At 44.0% G+C, this 22,922-nt stretch overlaps 1 protein-coding gene across 1 annotated transcript in view; it reads left to right on the forward strand.

The window, feature by feature from the left end:
- Positions 1–22,922, forward strand: part of LOC138765401 (glutathione hydrolase 6-like) — an 85,426-nt gene that overhangs the window by 52,407 nt on the left and 10,097 nt on the right. Inside the window, exon 2 of the mRNA XM_069942446.1 lies at positions 12,026–12,267. Coding sequence (XP_069798547.1) covers positions 12,026–12,267 — 242 coding nt within the window. The remainder of the gene's footprint in view (positions 1–12,025; positions 12,268–22,922) is intronic.

The following is a 22,922-nucleotide window of genomic DNA, read 5'->3' on the forward strand; positions in this document are numbered from 1 at the left end:
CTCATTGTTTGCTGTGGGCCTGTGCCGCACTGAGCAGACTAGGAATTGCTCTGAAGACAGGTCTGATTTCAGTCAGACCTGGAGATGCGTGGACAACTCGGGTGATGGCTCAGGCTGCGAAGCCTACAATCGGAATAGGAACCACTCAGCAGGATGGATACGGGTTAATGCATCGACAGTGCGGGTGTGGAATGAGCTGCCGTCTGAATTTGGACAGATACATGGATGGGAGGGGTTTGGAGGGATAAAGAATGGGTCTAGGCAGAATAATGATTCAGCATAGACTAGAAGGGCTGAAGGGCCTGTTTCTGTGCTGTAATATTCTATGGCGCTATGGCTAACAACAGTTCTTCAAGAATAAAACACGAAAGTCTGCAGACACCATGGTTGAAATAAAAACAATTGTTGAAAAACTCAACAGGTCAAACAGTCTATTTTATATAACAAAAGATAAAGATACATAACCAACATTCCAGACTTGAGCCCTTCATCAAGGAACAAACCCTGTATGTTTTTGAAGGGTGGCAGGAAGCCAAGGCACCTGGAGGAAACCTGTGCAGACAGATTTCAGATTTTATTGTCAGAATACATACCTGAAATTACATACAACCCTGAGATTCTTTTTCCTGTGGGCGAGGCAGAATTTACCACTTCCTGGTAGTGCAGAAAAAAATCTGGACACGATGTACACAAACAGATAATGTTACAAAAACTGCAATACAGAGAGGAAAAAAAATCAATAAAGTGCAAATGAGTCCCTGATTGAGTTTGTTGTTGAGGAGTCTGATGGTTGGGGGGGAGCAGCTGGTCCTGAACGTGGTCGTGCGAGTCTTGTGGCACCTGTACCCTATAAGGACTCCCCATGTCCACCACGGTAGTAGGTTGTTTTAAAAAAAAAAGGGCAACAATTCAACATACAGGACGGAGATTGGTACATGGCTGAATGGTGCACCAACAACCTACCTCGCACTTAATGTCACAAAAAGCAAGGAGCTGATTGTTGGGTGGTGTAGATTCTTGATGATAGCTGAAGATTTTGTCAAAGGTGGAGAGGGTTTTGCCTGTGATGTCCTGGGTTGTGTCCACTACCATTTGCAGAGCTTTACGCTCAGGGAACTTGGTGTCCCCATTACAAGACTGTGATGCATTTGTTCAGCACATTTTCCATCATACATCTGTAGAAATTTGCGAAGGTTTCAGATTTCACACCAAACTTCCACAAACTCTTGAGGAAGTAGAGGCGCTGACCTGCTTTCTTCACGATGCCATTAGTGTGTTGGGTCCAGGAAAGATCCTCCGAGATGATGACTCCCAAGAACTTACATTTGCTCACCCTCTCCACCTGATCACTGGATTGTACACCTCTGGTTTTCTCTTCCTGAAGTCAACGATCAGCTCCTTGGTTTTTGTGACATTAAATGCGAGGTTGGTTGTTGGTGCACCATTCAGCCACGTATCAATCTCTCTCCTGCACGCTGAATTGTTGCCCCCTTTTTTTTTAGAATTACAGTAAACAATAATGCAATGCAAGCTGGTCAAAAAATACTTTTGAACTGAAATTCAATGTGGTCATGATATTTAGCATCAAATTCAGAATTACCTTGAAGATTTTTGGGTATATTGTTTCAACCATATGGTCAGCAATTGGGTTTTATTCCCCAGGTATCGCTAGTGTTGAATAAAGAGACTGTGAGCGTGGTTATGTCAGCATCGCGAGAGAGTGCTGTCGGCTACTCTCGCACAATGCTGCCATCGTCCAGAGTTGCGCAAAAGTGTGGCGTAAAAGTGTGGCGTGCTGGATATTACAAGCGCGAGGACACATCAGAACTCAATCAAAAGCACGGACTCAAACCATCATAACTTCAAAAAATTTGTAAGTCAGACTTGCGTAAATCGGGGACCTTCCATAGTTTAAAAAAAATCAGGGGCCAGTCATTGAACTCTAAGGGACGTGGAAGTTCCTTCTGTCAGAGTGTGGCAAATTGCTGGAATTCTCTGCCGCCAAAGATGGTGGAGGTAAATTTATTAGCTATATTTTTAGGTGGCGATGGATAAATATTTGGAAAATTGAGCGTCTGGGACACTGGTGCAGAGGATGACTTGAGATCAGCATAGATCAACTGTTGCTGGAGCCTGCTCCGACAGTGGTGCTGACCCAGGAGAATGGAGATATAGCACTGCTCCAAAGGGATCATCTGCCCGGTTCTAATAACGACAGCTCTAAACAACGTGTTAAAGGAGTCGATGGTGTTTTATTTTAAAATCTTGCAACCATAGGGTCTGTAACCCAGATGCAGACTCTGGGGAGCGCAGGGCACCAGAAACAGGATCAACAGCCTCCATTGAGAAGGAAAAGCAGAGGAGACAACCCTACAGGGAACATGAAAACAGAAATAGACCCTGTAGTGTGCGTCGAAAGAACCAAAGACTTGTTAATCCAAACCAAGGCTTTTATTAACTAAAAGACTGGAGCGTATCACAAGTAGGTCGACCAGTCCAGAATGACCTGGTGTGGCTAGGAGCAAACCTTTAAGACCTGCCAGTAGGTGTGGCTACACTGTCAGTCAATCACAGTCATCCTACACGACCATCTGTACATAGACACATTGGTGATAGAATCTGTTCTATCACAGACCCGCAAGGAGCTCAGTGGCTGATGGACCCACACGGGCTGCAGGTCATTTGTGGTCGGGGGACCCACACGGGTTGCGGGTGACTGATCCATAGGAACCAGGTATCAAAACGGAGTGGATGTTGAGGGCAAGAACTGCTCCTGAAGGACCTGGGAGGCTGAAGGCTTCCTGATTGTATCGGAGGTTTGGATCTGGAACAGGAGTCTGTGCCAGCTGCCAAAGCTGCAGGAGCACTGGAGGCAAATCCACGGACACTCAGCGACACCAAAGGGACTCTTTTGCTCCTTTCGTACTGTAAGGGGTGTAAGGTGAAGATGAGGGGCAGAGTAGCCTCCTGTGCTCCTATTTTCCTTTGTCCTTGAATTGTGTGGGAGATTGGCTAATAATGGTCAGACAGTAAGGAAACTGGTTCTTCAGCTCCCTGTTCTCACCAGCCATGAAGTACTAATGTACAGTTCATCCTTTTATTTGACACTCAATACCTTCCCATAATCTTGGCAAGATGTTGGCCTGTAATGGCTGAAATGCGGAGAAATTTCTTCATTCAAGAGTTCTGAGATTTTAGAGTTCCCTTCCCTCAAGGTCACAGGTTCTCAGTTGTTCACTCTCGTCCAAACTAATCTGAAAAGCTTTTTAAATTCCATGGGACTCAAAGAGCTTGTTAAGGGATAATGTTCAAATACGCAGTTGTGTGTATTTTTGTTCACCAGAAAGAAATCTTGACAACCCAGAATTTCACGGAATCTATAAGACAGGAGCAGAAATAGGCTATTCAGTCCATCGAGTCTGCCCCACCATGAGCTGATCAATTTCCCCACTCAGCCCCACTACCCGGCCTTCTCCCTATTATAACCTGGCTAATCAAGAACCTATCAATCTCTGCCTTAAATGCACCTAATGACCTGGCCTCCACACCGCCTGTGGCAACAAATCCCACAGATTTACCACTCTCTGGTGGAAGAAATTCCTGTGCATCAATTCCTGTGTCTTCAGTCCTGATGTTAAGCCCTCTTGTCCTAGACTCTCCCACCATGGGAAACAACCTTTCTACATCTATCTTTCAACATTCAAAATGTGTCGATGAGATCCCCACCCCCCCACCCCCCATTCTCCTAAATTTTAATGAGTACAGACCAAGAGCTGTAAAACATGATAAGCACTCCATTTCTGGAATCATCCTTTTGAATATCCTCTAAACCATCTTGAACTCAATACCCTGACTCATGAAGATCAACACACCATTCTCCTTCATAGAAACTTGGAAGAATCCATGGTCCTGGACCCCAAGATCTCATTGTTCCCCTGTACTGTTACTTTCCATGCTCATGGGTAACAAGTCCCCTATCTTATTCCATTCGACTTCTATCTTCCCATTTCACAACCATTCTCATCCCCTCTTCATCCTCTGGGCTTCACCTTGTTCCACCCACAGAATTCTCAGGGTTTGCCCATCATTTTCTTTCCTCCACTCACCCACCCACCTGTGCCCCAAGTACCTTCCATTGTATCACACTAATCATATTCTGCAGATGAGGGGCAGAGTAGCCTTTGTTTCCACATCCCTCTCCATCAGCTTCTTCTACCCTCCTTTCAGCACATGGAAATTAACTATCACTCCATCTGCCTGTCATCCTTTATCCCTTCTTGGTTCACCAATCCCCTTCTGGCCCCACCTACCCCATCCTCATTATTACTGGCTGTTGCCGCTATGCATTCTCAATCTCAAGGGCTTCTGATCCAAAGCATTGACCATTTTTCTCCCACGGATGCCACTCAACCCGCTGAGTTCCTCTGGCAATACACAAACGTGCTGGAGAAATTCTCAGGCAGGCCACAACGTGTGCAGTTTCTTGTGTCGCTGATGTTTCCCCTCTAGTTCTGTCACTCTCTTCTTTCGGTCTCTTTTCACAGTAAACAAATCTTTCCCCCATCTCCTTTCTTCTAGCTGTTCCCATTTCCCTTTGTCTCCTTTCTATTACCATTTTTTCTCTCATCACATCTTGTCTGTTGGCCTGTACTCCTCTTCCCCCAGCCTTTAATTCAGATGGCCGACTTCTTTCCACTCATGCCTTGAAGGGCTCAGGCCTGAAATAGCAGTGAAATGTCCTATAGACACTGAGAGACTGGCTGAATTCCTCCAGCATTTGTGGTTTTTCTTTTAAATTTACACAGCACGGTAACAATCCTTCTGGCCCACAAGCCTGCATCAACCCAGATACTCTAATTTACCTACAAAACCCCCGTACGTTTTGAAGGGTGGGAGGAATCTATAAACTCTTTACAGACAGCGTGGTATTCGAACCCTAGTCACTGGTGCTCTAACCAAGTCCTCGACGGCGGAACAGGCAAGCAAAATAACTCTGAACTCAATGGCTGCGAAGGCAGGCGAAGGCTGCAACAAATCCATCAGCTTCGATCATCATGGTTTTCATGCCATTGGAATTGATGATTGATTTGTGAAGTAATGTATGCTTCTTGGGAGTGCAACATCAAGTACACGTTAAATACACACACACACAGGTGTCTTTGCTCATCCGTAACTATGAAGGATAGCCACGAATGCTCCAATGGTGGCTCCAATCACGCCTGCAGACTTTCACGTTCCTCCCCAAGGTGTTCATCTGTTTTGGGTGTTTTCGTGTTTCTTCATTTCAAAACTACAGCATTTGCAGTTATTTCCCACTGCACCTTTTAAGCAGATTCTTGGCTAGAGAGGCAGTGAGGAAATTGAGTGGCTCAGGGTGATTTTGAAAGCTGTCGAGGCTGGAATAATAAAACTGTCTGATTGCTGTTGACTTCAGCTCCGATTGAAGTGATTAAAGTTTGCAAGTCAGTAAAGGTTAAGTGTTTCATTGTGCAGGTAAACACAATTAAACTTTGATTTTGTACCATTAACAGGAGAGGAATGTTAATTCTTTGAGAAACAACAGATGTAGCACTACGAGCAATGGAACCTTGAATGTGTAGTTAGAATCATAATGTTTCAGCACAGAGAAACAGGCCATTCAACCCTTCTGGTCTGTGCCAACCAATAAAACGAGCTAGTCCCAATGACCTACACTCATTCCATAACCCTCCAGACCTCTCCCATCCATGTATTTATCCAAGTTATTTTTAAAAACTCAAAATTGAATCTGCATTCACTACATCAGATGGCCACTCATTCCACATTCCCACCACTCCCTGAATGAAAAATTCAACCCCTGATGTTCACATATCTGGCATCCGTGATAATCAATCTCTCCCACAGAACCTCTTGCCTGTCCCCTAATTATCCCAACCACAACTTGTTCCTGGTAGGTCATCCCCACCAACTGTAGCAAAAATGGAATATCTATGGTTAACAGGAACATCCTCAGGGCTACCCTACTCTCTCTGCTTCTTCCCCCTTACCTCTCCTGACCGTCGCCTAGTTCCCTGCTTTTAGGGAGGACTGCTTCCCTGAAGCTCCTATCTATCACAATCTCTGCTTCCCAAGTACTCCTGAATTCATCCACGTCCAGTTCCCTAACTCAGTCTCCCAGGAGCTGCAGCTGGATGCACACCTTGCAGGTGTAGTTATCAGGGACACGTGCTGCCCCTGACTTCCCACATCCTGCAATCAGAACATTGGACTGCCCTAATTTCTGGCTCCATAACTTAATTCCTGCAATAATCACAATTAATTAAAGAAACTTACCACCCTTACCTTGTGAGGAGAAAACTCTTCCTCAGCTGCTGCTCAATAAAGCCACAACATCAATACCCCCACTTTGACACTGAGCCACTCCAATAGCTGTCCCTCATTTTATTGCTCTCTACCTGTTAAACTCAATTGCTTTCCAGCCTCCTCACACAGCTATTAAAGTAAATAGAAAGGAGCTTACTGTATTAAACCTGGCGCCCAAACCCTGCTTACGTCACTCACGCCTGCGCAGTTAGCCTTTGCTCCTCCCCGAGCTCACAGCCTACAATTTAGAAGTACAATAAAAATGGCTGCCCCGTTGCCTAGGTCCACTCAGTGCCTCCTCACACAGCACGTTGTTATGTCCCAGAGCATGGAAGCAGGCCCTTTTGCCAAATCTGCCCATGTTGACCAAAATATCCCACCCCTACTAGTACCACCTGCCTGCAGTTGGCCTATATTCCTCTAAAGTTCCCATCCCATCTATGTATCTGTCCAAATGTTTCTTGAACGTTACAGTAGTACCTGCTTCAACCATCTCTTCTGGTTCTATGCACCCACCACCCTCTGGGTAAAATAAATTTACTGTATAATTGTTTCTGTGCAATAGTCGCCTTCCCCTCTTTTTTGGCTCAAAAATGGTGTGTTTCATACGACCTGTGTAAAAAAATCAGCCCTCCTATTTTTGGCCTCGACCGCCTGTCCATTCTAGCTCCCGATGCCCTGGCTGCCCACCCAACTGAGCTCCCGATGCCCAGACAGTGGACACTCACCCAGGCTGCTGCCCACCAGACCTCCTGATGCCCTGGCCACAGACTCTCACATAGGTCCTAGCCACCCAGCCATCTGAGTTTTAATTCAGCCTTTTAATTCAGGCGCCTTCTTGCTTTTCACTTTTTCCTTGAAATGCCAGTTATATATCTTTATATACCTTTACCTCCTATGGATGTTGTGAGACCTGCTGAGTTCCTCCAGCATTTCTGTGTTACAGTATAATCACAGCATCTGCAGACGTCCGCGTTTCATTCCAGGATTTAGACTCAGTGATGATGAAGTTGGTGATAAATTTCCAAGTCAGGACATTGTGCTGCCTGCAGAGGAATCTGATCCCCATGACCTGCTGGTGGTACAGATTTAGGAGATAGTGTTGGACGAGCCTGGGGGAGTAACTGCAATACAATTTGCGATGGTTCAAGTTCAGCCACCGGTCAAGATGCAAGTTAACTTTTTGACTGGCCGAATATGTTGCCAATTAAGTCAGGTGCTTCATTTTGAATGGTCTTGAGTGTCTTGGGAGGTGATTTGTCCTCTTCTGCCAGATCCTCCAATCACCAACAATATCACTGGACAACACATTTTTTTTCCAAGAGGTTTGCTTCCTGAAAGAAAATTGGAGGTTACGATAGACCACAAGCTAAATACAGAGATGATTTCAGATTTTCATTAACTTTTATTGAATTTAGTGTGTTTAATCGCATAATGACATATTGCGTTAGTTCAACTGACTTAAAAATGTTTTGCCGCTGATTTTCATTTGTACTCCGCATCTGATGCCTCTCATGTCAGTGTCCAACAACAGACAGCCAGCATTGATGGATTCCAGTTGCCCTGATACTGCTTTTCCATGGTCGCTATGTCCTGGTGAAACCTTCCACCACGTTCATCACTGGCTGCACCAAGATCAGTGGGGAAGAAGTCCAAGTGTGAATGCAGAAAATGAATTTTCAATGACATGTGGCACTTCATGGTTTTGTATCCTTGAAGTAGACTTAAAATATGACAGAAAATCATGAAAATAGACTATATCCAAAAAAAAGTACATGATCATAAAATTTAAGATAATTTTCATGATTAGCAGCCCAAAATCTATAAAATACACCCAGAAGTGTTCAGGAAGAAAAATCTCCATTGTCCCAGTATATTAAACTGCCCTTAGCTGGTTCCACCTCCACCTTCTCACTCCTCCCCTTCCCCAAACCTGGTTCTATCTGCCCATCATTCCCCGCCTCATCTGCTTCCACCCATCACCTCCAACCCCTGTTGCACCCCTTGCCTCTTCACGCTATCTCCCCTCGAAACTCAGTCCTGACACGGCCTCGAACTGAAACGTAAACCATCCCTTTCCTGCGCAGATAAAATGATTATGAGTTTAATGTCACATACATGAGTACAATGTAGATATGTACCAAAATTCTTACTTGCTGCCACCAAACAGTACATCGTTAAAAAACTACAACAGTACAGTAAAATCCCCAGTATCCGGCACCTACAGGGATCACGGATGCCAGTTATGTGAACTTTCCAGTTGACTGAGTCACACTCTTATAATGCCTAACTTTGGCTTGGCTTCGCGGACGAAGATTTATGGAGGGGGTAAATGTCTACGTCAGCTGCAGGCTCGTTTGTGGCTGACAAGTCCGATGCGGGACAGGCAGACACGGTTGCAGCGGAAAATTGGTTGGTTGGGGTTGGGTGTTGGGTTTTTCTCCTCCTTTGCCTTTTGTCAGTGAGGTGGGCTCTGCGGTCTTCTTCAAAGGAGGTTGCTGCCTGCCGAACTGTGAGGCGCCAAGATGCACGGTTTGAGGCGATATCAGCCCACTGGCGGTGGTCAATGTGGCAGGCACCAAGAGATTTCTTTAGGCAGTCCTTGTACCTTTTCTTTGGTGCACCTCTGTCACGGTGGCCAATGGAGAGCTCGCCATATAACACGATCTTGGGAAGGCGATGGAGACGTGACCCACCCAGCACAGCTGGATCTTCAGCAGCGTGGACTCAATGCTGTCGACCTCTGCCATCTCGAGTGTTCTCGCACCAACCCTCTTTTCAATCTTCTTCAGCATGATGCTGAACCAAGCCATGAAAGACCTCAACAATGAAGATGCTGTTTACATCCGGTACCGCACGGATGGCAGTCTCTTCAATCTGAGGCGCCTGCAAGCTCACACAAAGACACAAGAGAAACTTGTCCGTGAACTACTCTTTGCAGACGATGCTGCTTTAGTTGCCCATTCAGAGCCAGCTCTTCAGCGCTTGACGTCCTGTTTTGCAGAAACTGCCAAAATGTTTGGCCTGGAAGTCAGCCTGAAGAAAACTGAGGTCCTCCATCAGCCAGCTCCCCACCATGACTACCAGCCCCCCCACATCTCCATCGGGCACACAAAACTCAAAACAGTCAACCAGTTTACCTATCTCGGCTGCACCATTTCATCAGATGCAAGGATCGACAACGAGATAGACAACAGACTCGCCAAGGCAAATAGCACCTTTGGAAGACTACACAAAAGAGTCTAGAAAAACAACCAACTGAAAAACCTCACAAAGATAAGCGAAAACAGAGCCGTTGTCATACCCACACTCCTGTTCGCCTCCGAATCATGGGTCCTCTACCGGCATCACCTATGGCTCCTAGAACGCTTCCACCAGCGTTGTCTCCGCTCCATCCTCAACATTCAATGCCTAACTAATACATTAAGAATACACCTTTTAATCCTTTTAATTTATGTGGAGTATATAATACAATTGATGTAAAAAAAATTATACTGTACCATTTGATATCTAACATTAAGTGTATTTGTTACACTCTCTTAGCACAATCTTGACCAAATTTCTTCTTGAATTTGTATATTTAGATCTTTTCCCATCTTTGTTCTGAATTGTATAATTTTTTTTCATAGTATCCTGTCATTTTATATACATATTTGTAATAAGTTTCTCATTAAATGTATCTGTAATTAAATATTCAAATTGATTCTGTTCTGGCAGTCTTAAACTCAAACCTAATTTCCCTTTTAAACATATTTTAAGTTGATAGAATGAAGAGATTATTGTTTGGTATTTCACATTTCTCAAAAGTCATCAAAAAGGAATATATAAAAGGAACTTATAGTCCATAAAAATCAAAAGGATTAATCTTAAATTATTCTGAGAAATGTTTTAGATGTAACAAGGAAGTAGGGACTTGGTACACTCAGTTTGGTCCTGTGTCAAAGTGGAAAATTTGGGGGAAGATTTGAGTATATTATTAGGTCAAATTATGAAGATAAAAATATAAAAGGATACAAGAATATTTTTACCTGGTGACATATATATGAAGAAGGTGTGAAATTGAAGTTGGATAAACATCAAGGAAAATTTCTTAATACAGCAATAGCGGAGCAAAAAAATGTGTAGCAGTGACGTGGAAAACAGAACATTTTATAATGATGGAACAATGAAATACAAAATTGTACGCCATTACAAAAAGTGACATAGCTTAAAGAATCAGATTAGGAATTTTTATAAGATTTGGGAACCATATATGGAATTTGTTAATAAAAACCCATCCACATCATCCACTCCTCTCAATCAATGATCAGGAGATACAATAGTTATATGAAGAGAATATATTTAACGATTAATATATAGTCTAGGTCTTTTCTTTTTTTCCTTGGGGGGGAGGGGGGTTTTGGGGGAAAAATATAATTTTTTTGTATCATCTTGCATTGAATATTATTGTATTATTTATATATAATTGAATAATCGTTTGGTATTGATACAGGTGATAAATAAAATTTTCAAAAATAAAAAGAATACACCATTTAAAATATAAAAGACCGTGCAAAATGTAGTTAATTGAAAAACAACATATTGTAGTACTTAATTATGTAAAGTTCACTTTAATCATATAATTCCTGTAAATTACAGTATTTAAATTCGAACCCCAATCACTGGCACTGAACCAGCATTTGCGCTAACTGCTTTTCCAACCGTGTCACCATAATAATTAACCCCTCCCCCAAGTTTACAGACAAAGCCTGACTAGTATATTTAACACTAATAAAGACTCTTACTGGGCAGGGATAGGGATAAACTTTGGGAGAGACGCCCCAGCGCCGAGCGGCATCAACCGGCTCTTCATCCTGGGTTCCGCCATTTTATTCAAACACAACTTTATTCAAACGGCTGCTGTGGGGGGGATGGGGGGCACAACCAGGGCGCTCCGCTGGCTGATTGTTTGCTCCTGTCTTCACCAAGGGGATGTGTGTTGCTTCAGAGAGCATTTACTTTTACAACTTTAAACTTTTATTTAAATCATAATTTATTTTAATATTTATTTATTTCCACCCTTTTTTTTTTGCAGGTTTGTTGGGTTGCCGGTTGCTTGAATTCCAGATACTGGGGATTTTACTGTATTTGTTAAATTAAATTGAAAAAGTAATAGATACAAATCATAAATAATAAATATTCTCAATTACCAAAGAGCAAGAAAGAGAAGTAGGATTACAATAATGCACACAGTCCTTTTGGGTGTTCAGGAAATCCATGATCAGTGTATCAAAGAGCGATTCAAGAGCCTGATCACCGCTGGAAAGAAACTCTTCCTGAACCTCAGGGTGCTGGTCTTCAGGCTTCAGTCCCTTCTGCCCGAAGGTAGAAGTGAGAAGAGGCTGTGACCAGGGTGATGGGGGTCCTTTATGATGTCGGCTGCCCTCTTGAGGCAGCACTTCATGTAGATATCTGCAGTGGATGGGAGGTTTGAGTTTGTGATCGATCTGGCTGTGTTTGTGACCTTCTACATTCCTGAACCAGGCTATGATAAACCAGTCAGTAAACCTTCCACGGTGCACCTGTGGAAGTTTGATGGAGGATACTGCTCGACCTGACAAATCCTCCCTGCTGGTTGTTCTTTGCTTGAGGTTCCACATCTGCAGTTTCTTGTGATACCCAGCAATGGTTCTCTTTGCTTTAGGCCGGCAGCGCATACCATGCTCTCACATCAGAAGCAGAAATCCTGCATTTATGTCACTGCGTCCATGGTGCTCCTTGGCATTGGGCTGTATTTTGGGTTCTCCACCTTGTGGGTCGCTAGCCTGGATACTCCTGGTGCAGGGGGTGCAATGGCTCACCATACAGACGGGCATCCCCAGCACACTGGCGATCACCACCACGAACATGGAATTTACCACCACGCTGCTGCGATCACCGATTCAGGTCAGTGCCGAGATTTCGCTCCTTTCCCTCTCAAGCTTTGTCATCGCCCTCTTCCCCCCCCCCCCCCACCACCCCCCAATCACCCTGTCCTTTTCCCACCCTGGTTTTCGAGATAGATGAGTCCTGATGTGAACCTGACGCCTTGGTTGCTCCCTCAGGTCAGTGGAAGAGGTCACACCTCATTGAAAAAGAGTTGGGAAGCTGTGCAGTCTCCCAGTAATATGTCTATAAGATGTAGCAGTGGTAGGCTCTTTGGCCTGTCAAATAATGCCTGTCTTTCACTCAATGCCACTACAAACCATGTCCGTCATGTGCTGAAACAGTGCATTGCTTTCTGTGTACAAATTAAAGGGAGAGTCACAGAATTACAGCATGGAACCAATCCCTTCAGCTCACTGAATCTGCGGTTAGAGCAATACTGTTACAGCGCCAGCAATTCGGCTTCGAATCCTGTGCTGTCTGTAAGGAATTTTTACATTTCCCCCATGTCTGTGTGGGTTTTCCACAGGGGCTCCAGTTTCCTCCCACCCTTCAAAACATAGCAGGGATTGTTGGACAATTGGGTGTAATTAGGGCAGCATGGGCACATGGATCAAAAGGGCCTGTTACCGTGCTGGATGTTTGTAGAGGTGGTCCTCAACTTCCAACATATGTGAGTTATGTCCACCCGCATATACGACCAAAATATTTAAAAAAAATCTCTATTAAAACTACTGTAAACATAGTTTGTATTAAAAGTACTGTGTATAGTGGTCCCCGCTTCTGCCTGGAGCCCCGCTTTCCATTCCCCATGGCCCAAAGTCCCCATTCTCTGTCGGCAGCCCGAGGTCCCTGTTCCCTGCAGCAGCCCGAGGTCCCCTTTCCCTGACTTACAACCAAAGCCGAGTTACAACCAATCCTTCGGACCCCATTATGGTCGTATATCGGGGATCGCCTGCATGTCTACTGCTGGACAAAGTGGCAACTCTCTGTCTGCCTTATGGTAGATAAAAGTTAAAGAATTTCATGTATGTTACGTTCTAAATGTAGTATTATGTGACAATCATGGAAACTTGTACCTTTATTTATCAGATGATGAGATGAGAATTTACTGTCATACACATAAGCACAGATGCACTGAAATTCTTACTTACTGCAGTCACACAGGTACCTGAGATATTTACTAATATACTCAGCTCCAATAAAGTCTAAATTTATTTAATTTTAAAATTTAGACCTACAACACGGTTACAGGCCCTTCCAGTTCACGAGCCCACGCCGCCCAATTAATCTACACCCCCCCCCAGTACGTTTTAGTGCAAAAGTAATAGTGTAAATTAAATGACTGCAATACACCAAGACAGAAAAAGAGATAATAAAAGTAAGATCAGAGATACGTAAATATTTACAATTGGAGTTGACGCAGGTACTATTGCAACGTTTAAGAAAAAATTCGCTAGATACGAGGTAAGGTATTCACGTCGGATGTGGGCTGCTGGCAACCGCAGTCAAAGAACTCACACCAGGCAGTGGGTCGCTGGAGATTGGCTCGAGATTGGCTGAAGGGGCACCAGGTATTGGAACCAGAATGGAGAGGGTGCTGAAAGCTTCCTGACCGTGTCGGAGGTTTGTCTCTGGTGGGTGGTGATTTGGACTGGAGGAGCACTGGAGGTGAAGCCACGGACACTCAATGACCCTGGGGAACTCTCTTTTGCTTCTCTCTCTCTGGCTGTAAGGGACACTGAGCTATTTTTGGCGGTAGCGAATCTTTGTCTGATTTACGGTAGACTAAAAGAAATTTTATGTAATATCACATTTCTGTTTTCTTGAATGACAAATATTTTGAATCTTGAATCTTTCCTCTTGCTCTGTAGTCACAGAGCCACCCTCTCCCCCAATCATTTCTCACCTTTCTTCTGTCCTCACCTGTTCTACCTGCTGCACTGCCATGTTGCTCAATTAGCTTATTCCGAATATGACAACAATGCCTGCATTGTGTAGGCTCTGATGTGACGTGTGACATCCTGAAAAGGTGACACAACAAAAGCCTTTTGTAACCAATCTTCCAATCCTCCATCATTGAAAGTATCCCCCATCAAGACTGGTGAACACTGTAATGGATCTGTGTTCATATTTAGGTTAATGTTAAGCTATATTTCAGGTAAATATGTCTTTGGTTAAGTTGTAGGTTGGTTACAGGGTTACACACACAGATCATTGTACATTTCCAGAGAACCATTGCACTTGGAGAAGAGAGTTCATTCTCGGAGTCACGGCGTCTAGAAAGGCAGAGCTAATGGATCTGAAGTGGGTCTTAATTAAACAATGGAGTGTTTGCTTTATTAAAAACTGAAGTATCCAAGTCCTCAATAAGAACTGCTGAAGGAAGCCATCTGTTTTAAACAAACCAAACTACTTAAGCCTCTTGAACAGAGATGAGATCAGAGGTTGTTATGGATGTGGAGTGGTTTTGAGAAGGCCCAAAGTTTGGTTGAAAGGAAACTGATAGTCGTGTGGTTTTCAAGAATTGGGACTGATCTTGTTGATGAAGTTACTGGTACATGACTTGGAGAAATATATTATTGAATTCAGACATTTTTGGATCAGAGTATGGAAGTCAAGTCCCTGTGATAAACATAGGAGTTGGAACCTTGTGGAAGACAGGGTTGAATTATAGTAACCAGAATAGCTGCTTTAATGTATTACTTCTGAAAAAATGAAGTAGATTTCAAAAGAGAAGCTATTTCTGGCTGTCACTCAGATATAGAGGATAGTCTTACCGTTTGGAAAATAGATTCCAAAATCTTCATTCAAGAGAAGAAAAATAGACATCCTGAAGAGACAAGTATTATCCATTTGACCTCCGGAAAGACAGGAAGTTTATCATCCTTTTCATAGGAGATACATTTGTGGCTCAGAAGATGGTCACTTCTATTTCTATCTCAAGGACAACTCATCAAAAGAATTGTGAGTTTAAAGTGGCCTGAAGATACGTTTAAAAACGCTTTATAATTATTCCTGAACTGAAAATTTAAGACCTTCAAGCAAATCTAAAATGATGCTGAAGTTTTAAAAATTGACTTTTCAGATTGGGCCTTTAATTACACATGCATGCACACACACAAACACACATAGTGGGGTTAAGTTTAGAGATAAGTAAGAAATGTTAAATGTTATTGATAGTTTAATAACAACTATTATTTTGAATGTACCATTGAATTTTCCATTGCTGTTCCTTTGTTAGCTAACAAAGTCCTTTTAGTCCCAAACAAAATTAAAAGGGTTGTTAATTCGTAACAACACTAAGCTAACTTTGGGATTGTTAACTATCTCCCACTGGTCTCTCACCACACCTACTTTCCAATGTCTCCGCATCAACTGAATCCCGATAATTGGCTAAGAGTTACAAAGTCAGCAGTACTCAGCAAGAGATCTTAATTAAAGTCGTTAAGCGCAGTGGAAGCTCCAGCAATTATTCTGCAGAACCATTAAATTGATTCACTCCCAGGTGAAAAATCCCTGCCTTTAGTCTACTTTAGTTCTTTCTTTCCCAAATCAAACTTGTTCATTTCTAGTCATACAGCATAAAACAGGCCCTTTGGCCCAACTTGCGCATGCTGACCAAAATGTCCCACCCACACTAGTCCCACCTGCCTACATTTGGCACATATCCCTCTCAACCCATCCCATCCATGTATCTGTCCATTTTATTTCATAAACATTGCAATAATACCTGCTGTAACCACCTCCTCCCACAACCCGTTCCACATTTCCCCCCCCCCCCTATGTAAAACCCCTCATGTTCCTGTTAAATCTCTCCATCCCCTTCATCTGTGACCTCTGTTTACCGATTCCCCTACTCTGGACTCTCTGCGTTCACTGGATCTATTCCCCTCATGAATTTGTACCCCTGTTAGTTCACCCTCATTCTCCTGCACTCCAAGGAGGAATGCCCCAGTCTGCTCAACCTCTCCCTGCAGCTCAGATGCCCCCGAGTCCTGGCAACATCTTCGTAAATCTTCTCTGCACCCTCTCCAGCTCAATGACGTCTTACCTGCAGCACGGTGACCAAATCTGAACATAATATTCCAAATGGAGCCTCACCAGTGGTTTATACAACTGATACATGACATCCCAACTTCCATACTCAATACTCTGTTGAAAACCAATGAGCTGAAAGTCGTTTGACCACCCTATCTACCAGTGACACCACTTTCCAGGTACTATGTACCTGTACTCCTAGATCCCTCCGCTCTACATTTGTCAGATCCCCACCTGTGAAACAAGCGGAGAAGTGCATTGTACATTTGTTATTTTATTCAATGAAGAATTAATTTACAGACACACAGGAGGCTGCAAATGCTGGAATATGGAGCAAAAAACAATCTGTGGGAGGAACTTGACAGGGAAAGTAGTATCAGTGGGAGAAAAATAATTTTGCCAAAACATCGGCAATTCCTTTTCTGTCTTGACCAAGAGCACAGTATGGACCCTTTGGCCAACAATGTGGTACAGACCCATACTGAACAATCTCACTCTTCCCTCACACCTATAATCCTCTATTTTTCTTACATCCATGCACCTATCTGAGACTCTTTTGAATGTCCCTATTGCACCAGCCTCCAACACCATCCCCAGCAATGCATTCCAGGTATCCACAACTCTCTGTATAATAAAACCTACATCAGAACTTTCCTCCACTGACCTTAAACAGATGTCCTGGAAACATGCTGCTGGCTGTCCAACCTGCCTAAGCCCCTCAAGATCTGATACACCTCCAGTAAGTTACCTCTCCACTCCAAAGGGAAAACCCCTGAGCTCGCTCAACTTTTCAGAATCAGAATTTATTGTCATGAACAAGTCACGTAATTTGGTGTTTTGCGGCAGCGTCACAGGGCAAACATTCATATTAGAACCATCTTACAACATTCCTATAAAATAAATAAAAATAATAGTGGATGTAAGGTCGGACATTGCCTTTGGTTCATTGATCATTCAGGAATCTGATGGCATTGGGGAAGAAGCTGTCCTTGTGCCGCTGGGCGTTCACCTTCAGGCTCCTGTACTTTTTTTTGTCCCGATGATAGCAGAGAGAAGAGGGCATGGCCCTGGTGGTGGCGGGTCCTTGAGGATAGAGGCTGCTTTTTTAAGACACTGCCTCCTGTAGATGTCCTCGATGGAGTGAAGTCTGATGCCTGTGATGTCGCAGGCCGAGTTAACGAACCTCTGGAGTTTATTCTTGTCCTGAGAATTTCTTCATACAACATGGATATATCACCAACGCTTTCACTGCATACCCCTCCGAAGAGATCCAGTGACAGCATCCTCTTCCAGATGAGTAGGCCCAGCACTGAAGACTCAGTTACTCAGAGGACATTGTTTGCATGTCTGACACTCAGCAGACAAAACATAACCCATGGAAGGAGAGAAAGAAAGAACTAATGTTTCATTTCCCAGACCCTTAGAACTCTTGAGAGGGGATGTACGAGGTGCATAGAGGAAACGATTCCAGAGTGTGTGGCGCAGGTGACAGCTTCAGCACCCTGGAGGGGAAGGAGGAAGCCTGCGCTCCTCCCTCTACCTGCCCCCTCATTTTTATTTAGGCGCCTGTCTCTTTCACCACATCCCCAGGCCCGCAACGTCGGCTGGCTTTCACTTCCTCTGGATGCCGTGTGACCTGCTGAGCTTCTCTGCCACTTTTGTGGGTGGCACATTTGGACAGGTACAAGGATAGGAACGGGGGTTGAGGGTTGTGGGCCGAGTGCAGGGATGGATGAGTCGGGCCGAGTGGCCTGCACCATGCTAATTGGACCCTATTGGTGGGGCTGAGGGCTTGTTTTACCTTTGGTTGGATGAACCGAAGATCTTCAAAGGAATTGAAAACAAAACAACTAACGACAACAAGTCAACTGGGAGTGTGCAGAACAAAGAGGCATAATCTTCAAGTTAAAATCGCTTTTACTCACTGCCTACCCCCACCCCTCCCTGTGCTGGGAATCGGCAGCTCTCCCTCAGTAAGCAGTTACAACCAGCTGTCAGTGGAAGCTTTCGATTTGAATTGATGGATTTTGTGGAGGAAGATGACTGAGGCATAACGCCAGGAAATGAGTTGTGATGGAGATCAGCACAGTCTAATTAAACGGCTCCTGGACCCAAGCAGCTGATGTGCCTGTGTGTGGGGGTAGGTCTCTGGGCGTGAGTGTGTGAGAGGGCATAAGTAACTGTTGCTTTATATGATATGTATGCATATGTGTACATGTATAAAACCATATCTGATCGATGAATCCGTGCTTGGTTTCACGGCTTAGAACAATGCGTCACCAAACAAGAAGAACAAGGACTGCAGACATTCGTTTTTTACACAGAGAAATGAATAAATGTATTCCATTGGAAAAAAATAACATATAATTTAAGAAATAACATCACAGTATTCGAACAAATTTGGGAACCGTACATGGAACACAACAGAGAGGGCCTACCGCGGACCTCCACCCCCTAAAATGACAGAAGGAGAAGGAGACGAAATGAACTGACCCAGGATGTAAAAGTAGAAGAAACAAATTTCTTGTTTATTTTTACTGTGTGATGACATTGTTTAATGGGTTTAATGTATCATATATGTTGAATGTTGAGTGAGAGGGAAAGGAGGGGGGAAAAGGGGAGAAAATGACACTGTGTATATTCAAGAGGGAAATGTTTGTGTGTATTTTGGTCAGTATGGTTCATAGTGTGAAAAATAAAATTTTTTTTTAAAAAAGCACAAGGAAATAGGTTAAATAAAAGCTGAGCATCTGAGTGCTGTGGACCATTCTCAATCCTGCCACAAAACAGCACAAGTTATTTTTCAAAAACATGTTTGGAAATGTTCACACCAGCGGTGATATTGGTAGGGCAAACACATTTTACTTCTCACATAGTGGGCGATGCGAGACCCGTCGGAACGTGAAGCCCCTCTCAATAATATAAACTTTGGGTGGCACATTTGACACAATGCTGCCACAGCGTCAGCGACTTGGGTTCGAATCAGTACGCAAGGACTTTGTACGTTCTCCCCATGACCTGTGAGGTTTTCTCCTGGTCCTGATGAAATGCATCCAAGGGTTCTGAAGGAAATGGCAGAAGTTAGAGTTGATGCATTGGTGGTCATAGACCAAAATTCCTTGGATTCTGGGCAGGTCCCGGCAGACTGGAAGACAGCAAATGTCACGCCACTTTTTAAGAAGGGATGTAGGCAGAAGACTGGAAATTATCGGCCCATTAGCTTGACGTCTGTCATTGGTAAAATGCTTGAAGCCGTCATTAAAGATGAAATAGTGAAACTTTTGGAACTTAAGGGTTCAATCAGGCAGACGCAGCATGGTTTTAGAAAGGGAAGATCTTGTTTGACAAACTTGTTAGGATTCTTTGAGGATATAATGGGTGCGGTGGATAGAGGGGAACAGGTTGATGTTGTCTATTTGGATTTCCAGAAAGCGTTTGATGAGGTGCCGCACAAGAGACTTCTCAGTAAGTTACAGGAAAGTGGAGTCCGGGGAAGTCTATTGGCCTGGATTGAAAATTGGTTGTCTGACAGGAGGCAGAGAGTCGGGATAAATGGGAGTGTTTCAGGTTGGCAGAGAGTGGTAAGTGGGGTGCCGCAGGGGTCAGTGTTAGGCCCACAACTGTTCATCATTTACATTGATGACTTGGAGGAGGGGACAAAATGTGGTGTCGCCAAGTTTGCGGATGACACCAAATTGAGTGGAAGAGCAAATTGTCATGAGGATGTGGAGAGTCTGCAGAGGGATAGAGTTAAGCTGGATGAGTGGGCCAAGGTCTGGCAGATGGAGTATAATGTTAGTCAGTGTGAGGTGATCCACTTTGGCAAGAAAAATAAAAGAGCTGAATATTATTTAGGGGGTGAAAAACTACAGCATGGTGTTGTGCAGAGGGACTTGGGAGGGCTTGTGCATGAATCGCAAAAAGTTAGGTTGCAGGTGCAGCAGGTTATTAAGAAGGCAAATGGAATGTTGGCCTTCATCGCTAGAGGAATTGAATTCAGGAGTAGGGAGGTCATGTTGCAACTGTACAAGGTACTGGTGAGACCGCACCTGGAGTACTGAGTCCAGTTCTGGTCTCCATATTTGAGGAAGGATATACTGGCTTTGGAGACGGTCCAGAGGAGGTTTACTAGGTTGATCCCTGGGACGAAGGGGTTGACTTATGATGGAAGATTAAATCGTCTAGGATTGTATTCGCTGGAGTTCAGAAGAATGAGAGGAGATCTTATAGAAACATATAGGATGATGAAGGGTATGGATAGGATAGATGTAGGAAGGTTTTTTGAGCTGGCCGGGGAAACTAAAATGAGAGGACACAGTCTCAAGATTCGGGGGAGTAGATTTAGGACAGAGATGAGGAAAAATCGTTTTTCCCAGAGAGTAGTGAATGTTTGGAATTCTCTATCCAGGGAAGTGGTTGAGGGTGCCTCATTAAACATATATAAAATTTGGTTAGATAAATTTTTACATGATAGAGGAATTAGGGGATATGGGGAGAAGGCAGGTAGGTGGAGTTAGGTCATAAATTAGATCAGCCATGATCGTATTGAATGGCGGAGCAGGCTCGATGGGCCATTTTTGGCCGACTCCTGTTCCTACTTCCTATGTTCCTATGTTTCTCCCACGTTGCAAAGGAGTATGGGTTTAGTAGGTTGTTGTGTGGGAAGGGAGAAATTTGGTGAGTTCAAAGCATAATGGATCTGGACACAGGCTGAATGCAAAAATAATCTCTATTGAAACACATGCAAGTATTCTCATCACACCACACATTACAACCCAGTCACATTGGACTTAATACTCCTAATACCAGCAACTGTTTATACAGGCTTATCACAACTAAGGTCTACAACATGCTACCTGCCATTCCTTGTCTAATGTGGACGCAGCTCAGATGCTTTCAACAGCTAAACAGTGCACAAGAGCCCCAATCCCTATGTAGTGCACACCTTACCAACGATTCCCCAGCATTGTCCACAGCAGGGTCCATCTCAGGGTCGAAGGGCAAAGAGGAAGAGCTTCTCCATGTGGTGGACTTTACAGTACAGTAAGCCGGAGGGTCTGGGCCAGGTTATCACTAGGTGATTAAAAGGGCCAGTGGTCAGGTGTGCGCTAATGGGTGGGCAGAATCCAACCTTGATTGGCAGGTGATGTGACTTCACACCAGGTTCTAGGCAGAGAGGTCACATGACCCTCCACACACCACATTCCCACCAGGTTAATTGGACTCATGGGTGTATTTGGACTGAGAGGGCTAGTCGGGTCTGTTACAATGCTATATCACCAAATTAAATTAAATTAGATGGGAGTACAAAGGTATTGTGAGATAATGATCATAATTTCCCTTGCAAGCAAGGGAGCTGCCTGTAAAGGGTGTGGTGGTGGTGGTGGTGGTTGGTGGTGGTGGTTGGTGGGGGGGGGGTGGGGAGGGGGGGAGAGGGATTGGGAACTTGAACAGAGACTGAGGTCTGCTCAGTTGTGGGACAATCAAGTGAGCCTCCATGGAGATGCAAAGGTGGACCAAGGAGGAACTGGAGCACAAAACTGAGGAGATTACAAATCAAACCATAAGATACAGGAACTGAAGTAGGTCATTCGGCCCATTGAGTTCACTCTGCTATTCCATCATGAGCTGATCCATTCTCTCATCCTGCTCCACTTCCCTGCCTTCTCCCCACGTGATGTGGTAGTTATTGAGGCTTTATAAAGCTCTTGGAGTACTGTGAGCAGTTTGGGGCACCTCACCATTTAATAAAGGATGTGCTGAAGTTGGAGAGGATTCAGAGGATTTTCACAGGGATGATTCTGGGAATGAAAGGGTTAATCATTTGATGACTCTCGGCCCATACCTATTGGAATTTAGGAGAATGAGAGGTGAATCTCATTGAAACATTACAAAATGTTGAAAGGCATGGATGTAGAAAGGTTGTTTCCCAAGGTGGGAGAGTCATTGACAAGAGGGCACAACTTCAGGATTGAAGGGTGCCCACTGGAGGAATTTCTTCAGCCAGAGGGTGGTAAATCCATGGCAGTTTTGAAGGCCGGGTCATTGGGTGCATTTCAAGCAGAGATTGATAGGTTCTTGATTAGCCAGATTATGGGGAGAAGGCCGGACAGTGGAGCTGAGTGAGGAAATGGATCAGCTCATGATTATATGGCGAGGCAAACTAGATGGGCTGAATAGCCTACTTCCGCTCCTGTCTTATAGTCTTAACAGTACCAACTGAAGACTCTCTAAGGTAAAAAGTTCTGAAAAAGTAAGTGGCTGAAAATCATTTATATGAGGACATCTATTTTAAGACAGCCTGTTTGAGATTTCTAGAGATAAAAAAAATCCTCGATGAAGGGTCAGAACCTGTGGAGCAGGGTGATAAAAGATAATTGGGAGAGGATACTGAATAAATCAAGTAGTGGGTTGTTGGTGCTGGCCTTGTATTTTTTAATAAGCTTGTTATCCTTGAGTGTGGAGTGTGGCCAGGAATGTGGCTGTAGCAACGTCCACAGCTAATGAATGGATCACTGGGCAGCTGATATGTCAGGAAGACTGCTTCAGAATCCAGTAGCATTTCTAAATATTGCTGTCATTTATGGCAGCCATTCTCAACGGGTCCCTACCCCACTCCCCACCTTTGAGGCTAC

This window comes from Narcine bancroftii, chromosome 1 (genome assembly GCF_036971445.1).
Source record: "Narcine bancroftii isolate sNarBan1 chromosome 1, sNarBan1.hap1, whole genome shotgun sequence".
Lineage (NCBI taxonomy): Eukaryota > Metazoa > Chordata > Chondrichthyes > Torpediniformes > Narcinidae > Narcine > Narcine bancroftii.